Source organism: Dipodomys ordii, unplaced genomic scaffold (genome assembly GCF_000151885.1).
Source record: "Dipodomys ordii isolate 6190 unplaced genomic scaffold, Dord_2.0 Scaffold98, whole genome shotgun sequence".
In the NCBI taxonomy this organism is placed as follows: Eukaryota; Metazoa; Chordata; class Mammalia; order Rodentia; family Heteromyidae; genus Dipodomys; species Dipodomys ordii.
In genome coordinates, this window is record NW_012267314.1 from 2,983,963 (window position 1) to 2,989,368 (window position 5,406).

A 5,406-nucleotide genomic window follows, 5' to 3' on the forward strand; every position below is an offset into this window, starting at 1 on the left:
GTCAGTTGTTGTTGCAATCCGAGTTCAGTTGGGGTGGTTGCGGGCTGGGTTGGGTGGCCCCCGCCGGGTCGTTGCGATCGCAATCTGGTGGGTGGTCTGCCGACAGGTTCCTTTGTCTCGCTGCTGGTGCCGGGCGGCTATGGCGGGATGGAGCCTCTCTGCTCCGGTGGAGAGTGAGGGGTAGGGGTGGGATCCTCGTGGAGAATCCCGGCTAGTAGGTTTCTCTGTTCCTGGCGATCCGCTGTTCTGCGAACCAGTACCTGGTATCTGCGAGCGGCCCCCTGTGTCTCTGGGGCTCCGGCAGCCCCCCCCACCCCCGGCCGGCGGCTTGGCGCTCTGCCGCACGGCCAGTAAAGGTTGGGGGAGGGGTCTTCGCTCTTCTCTGTTCTGAAATTCTTCTTTTCCTCTCTTTCTTTTTTTGTTATTTTCCACCTCTGGTTTTTCTCTGAGTGTTCGTCTTTTTGTTGTTGTCGGTCTCTTGGGGAGATTAAGTGTTGGAACTCGAACTCTCTTTTTGGTTGGAGAGAGCTGTGGCGTTTCCCTACTGCCCCGTCGCCATCTTGGTCCCCCCTCCCCTATATCTTTATTTCTATAAAATTTAATGTGGAGATACAAAATTTAGTTAAAGCTAAGAATAGAAAAGAAAATGGACTTTTTGTGGCATTGGTACTGGGTCTTGAACTAATGGATTGGGTGCTGTCCTTGAACTTTTTGCTCAAGGCTAGAACTCTGCCACATAAGCTTCAGTCCCCACTTCTGGTTTTGGGGGTTTATTGAAGATATATCTCATGGACTTACTTCCTCTGATGGAGCTTCAAACCATGATCCTTAGATCTCAGCCTCCTGAGCAGCTAGATTATAGGTCTGAGCCATCAGCATCCAGCAAGAAAATTTCCTTTCATAGAAGTTATAATTGATAACATTTGATATGCACTTTTGAAGGAAAAAAATCAGAATTTTCCAGGGAAAATTGTACCACATAAAGCAATTTCAGTTCAATTTAAAATAAGATAAAAATGTATTCATGATATGTAAATATATATATATTTATTTCAGGAGCTTTACGTCAGGGAAGGTCTTCTGTGGGGATAAAATAACCTTTTCCAGTAAAACATTCTCAATATAATTTTTCCACCAGATAAAAGATAAAAACTTCCATTGTATCCTGACAGCCAGAACAAAAGCAGGGGCAAAATTGAGTGTTCCCTTTCTACAGGAAGTAGCTATCTTAATAACCTCCTAAGATGAACCATGGTCTCTGATGGACACACTAGTGAGAGTTCTATCTTCCTTCTCTCCTTTTCCTCCACACTCTTGCTACACCTAAGCCCCTATTGCATTTTCCGCCCAAGTCATTTGTGGAATTCCTGGGGGAGGTATTTTCATTATGACTGCAAGGTACTGTATATTACTCTTTCCTGTCTCCTGCTTCCTGTGGGGAATGAAGGATTCCAACTCCACTGAGGCCTGTCTGGTCATTTCTGTCTTCCGATGACCAACTGTCTTCCGATGACCAATTGTAAGCTTTCCATAATGCCAAAGTTTTCAGCAGTGCTAGTACTGCCCGTTGAATTCTGCCAAATCCATCGGAGCATCTTGCGCGCTGTCCAACTGTGGTAGAAATTGTAAGTGCTACTGTTGCTAAATTGTAACCTTCCCTTGCCCATTCTATCTAGATGTAAATCTATGGAGATCAAGTAAAAGGAGAATTTTCCAGCCAGGTGCCAGTGGCTCATGCCTGTAATCCTAGCTACTCAGGAGGCTGAAATCTGAAGATCGAGGTTCAAAGCCAGCCTGGGCAGGAAAATCTGTGAGACTCTTACCTTTAACTACCAAAAAAAAAAAAATCCAGAAATAGAGCTATGGTTCAAGTAGTCGTATGGTAGCCTGGAACAAAAAGAAATTCAGGGACAGCACCCAGTTCCTGAGTTCACACACACACACACACACACACACACACACACACACACACACACACACTCAACATTCTCTTCCCTTCAGATAAGTTCTCTGCCCTAAGGAAGAGAAAGTGCTCCTTTCCTTACTTGGTAAACCTTGATAAGAGCTTTCTAGCCTAAGCACACATACCTGAGTCTAATGGTGATGACGGCTCTAGTGCATGCTGGGAGCTTGCCTCACTACCTTGAAGCAGCCTGAAGCAAAAGATGCCACAAGATGAAACTATGGATGATCTACCCAGGGGGTTAGTTTTTGTCACTTGGCCTTTCTAACCTTCTTTTGAAACAACCAACCAGATATTAAATACTTTAGCTTTCCCATTTAACCAATGTTTTATTGTTAGATTACTAAAGATTGAACTTTAATCCTTTCTCTAATATTTTACTACTGTTCATTTGTAAAAAACACAAAAACCAAAAAGCTAAGACTCTAGATAGAATAGTCTAAGTTATTTTAGTCATCTTCACATAGTATGATTGCAGTTACTAGCAAGAAACCACTACACTGAATTTAGTTAGGCTATTCTTTAAGAGGTGAGTGGCCCACCCTGCCTGATTACACCTGAAGTTTTCTTCTCCACTGAGACAAAAAGTTCTCTCAAGTTTCAAAGTAAAAGCACTATTTTTGTAAAAAGGGGAGTGAATGTGTTTGGTAAGCTTGTCACCCTACTGTACCATGAGATTTAAGAATAAGAAGAACCAGTTTAAACAGCAGTGTCAGTATTTTCTTAAGTAGAAGCATATGAAAAAGTTACTTTTCGATAAAATAAAAGCACGGAAAATAAAAACTAAGATAACCATTTGTAGAACATTTTTAAAAAATCTTTTTTAAAAGTTCCCAACAAAGAAGAATATATAGTTTAGCCATGAAATGTTGAACTTTTAGTCTGGCTGAGCTGCAGAAATGTAGTCTGGATCTTTCAATTTCCTGACAAATCTCATCCACCAGTTCGAGTCTGTATGAACTGTACAGCTCAGACATCCAGGACACTGCAGGGAACCAGGGAACCATCTTTCAGAGACTGGGTCACATCACAGTCAGTCCAGACCATGGATAGAGGCACTTTGCAAAATGCTTGTGATAATGTTTATTTACAGATAGGAATGGTGTCTGATGGGCTGGGAATGTGGTAGAGTGCTTACCCCTAGCATGCATAAAGCCCTGGGTTCAATTCTTCGATACCACATACACAGAAAAAGCCGGAAGTGGTGCTGTGGCTCAAGTGGTAGAATGCTAGCCTTGAGCCAAAAAAGCTAAGGACAGTGTTCAGGCCCTGAGTTCAAGCTCCAGGACAAAGAAAGAGAAAGAGAGAGGGGGGAGGGAAAGAGAGAGGGAGAGGGAGAGGGAGAGGGGAAGAGGGAGGAAGGAAGGAAAGGGTATCTATGTATTGACATAATTATAAATCCCAATGTTATTTAATAGTGAGAGTAGAAATAAATTGGGTTCTGAATTATTGTTTTGATTCTTACAAAGAGGTTTTTTTTTTCTTTTTGCTTTTTTTCCCCTCCCTCAGTGCTAAAGATCAAACCAAGTTCATCACAACATTTATGTCAGGGCAGCGTTTGAGTTCTGTTCCCCTCCCCCCTCCCAAACCTTATTGCTATTTATTCCCACTTCCCTTTCCACCATGCCCTACTTCTACAAAATCTGTTAGCAATTTCATGGGAGGTACTCAGTAACTAAAGAGTTTAACTTCTGTACATCTTCAGAATTCCCATTTTAATGGGTATTCTGCATGCTACGTCCACTTCCATTCTCATCTGTGGCTTCTATCTCAAGCACTTGCCTGGCTCATGTTTAATAAAGACATCTCTGGAGCCATGCTCCATGGAAGGACGGTTCCTAGGTCTTTCCAGGTAGAGAAGACCTGGTATGTTTCTGCTTTGCCATGACCTTCCACATTCCTGCTTTGCTACTTTGGACAGTGAGCCCCACTGGGAAATGAAACTGTGGAGCATCTCAATAGGGTCAGCATTGGGTAGTGATGTTAATTTGTTGGAGAATTCTTTTCTGATTAGACTGGTCATGGAATGTCATGGGAGCCACTCCAGCAGTTCCAGAAAAGGAGGCACTGCGATTGTTGTCTGTCCTCAATGATGAAGGGAAATGCTTGAAACCTCCTCAATAAATGCATAGAAAAGATAAATCCGAGTAAGTCGATATATTCCATTTTTAAAAACCTAGCTCCGTTTTATCTATCGCATTCAGTCTAAAGGAAGTGAACTATGCAAGACTATTTAGTCTTTGAACATTTAGCCTTAAGATTCCAGGTAGTTAAGACTTCCTCATTGAAGACCCCCCCCCCAGAAGTCAAAAACTACAGTTACTTAATTGAGCTCTTTTTAAAACAGTATGTATTTATGTCTCTGCCCTTATTTATGTTTTTAGGTCAGCCTGGATTCTCGAGTTCGAGAGGTGATCAATAGGAATCTGCTGGATCCTAACCCACACATGTATGAAGATGCCCAGCTGCAGATCTATACCCTAATGCACAGAGATTCTTTCCCAAGGTTTTTGAACTCTCAGATTTATAAGTCATTTGTTGAAAGTACTGCCGGCTCTTCTTCTGAATCTTAATTTTCATTAAAAATAAAAATCATTACAGAGGGCTAGGATGGGAAATAAAAAGTATTTCGGTACTGTCAGAAGTTGAGTTCCTGGAAAACTACAGGTTGGCATCCTCAGGCTACTGTGAAAATACAACCATTATTGTCCTTGTCTCCATTTATATCAAAGTTAACTGTGATTAAGTTTGGCGAGAACACCACATGAACCAATGAATTGCCAAATTGTTTGCTTTATTCAGAACTCATTCTCCTTGCAAGCAAGCCGTATCTGTAGTCCACCATCTCCCAGTGTTTCTCCAAAGACTGCATGTGCAAAGTAAAAACTGCTTCATTTGCTGCGTAGTTGACGCACTATTTAATCCAATAGCGTAACTTATATCTGTATTTAAGGACTTTTGTGCAATATTGTCTTTAGAAATACTTGCCAAAAAATATTGGCTGTGGTTTGTATTTTTTAACATAATCTGAAGAGAAAAAAAGGCAATTTTTAAATGTCAACAATGGTATTTTAACATGCTATATATATATATATATATATTGTGTTCAGTATACTCATTTTGAAGCCAATATTTCTGTAAATGGAAAAAAAAGAGCTGTTTATCTCTGTTCATTGGGAAATCCTGATGGAGATTTCTCTGGTGGTTCACTGCCAAAATGATGGCGTTTCCAGGACAGAAGAGTTTGCTATGCTAAAAAATAAAAATAAAAATAAAAAGTTAATAATAAGAAGAAAAGAAAAAGCACAAAATAATTTGAAGATACCTTATTTCAATGACAAATCAGAGTGAGTGTTTTTAATTTTAATAGAAGAAAATGATCTATGTGCATATCAGATGTCCAATACTGTAATTTATTAAAGACTGGAGTTCTAAAACAGCTA

General features: G+C 40.7%; 1 protein-coding gene across 2 annotated transcripts in view; it reads left to right on the plus strand.

Annotated features, from left to right (window-relative positions):
- Positions 1-4,542, plus strand: part of Rgs17 (regulator of G-protein signaling 17) — a 29,987-nt gene extending 25,445 nt beyond the window's left edge. Inside the window, exon 4 of one of the 2 annotated variants that reach the window (XM_013026962.1) lies at positions 4,348-4,542. In XM_013026962.1, coding sequence (XP_012882416.1) covers positions 4,348-4,536 — 189 coding nt within the window. In that variant the 3' untranslated portion in view covers positions 4,537-4,542. The remainder of the gene's footprint in view (positions 1-4,347) is intronic. The other variant, XM_013026963.1, reaches the window with a different exon arrangement.
- The last annotated feature ends 864 nt before the right edge of the window (positions 4,543-5,406 follow it).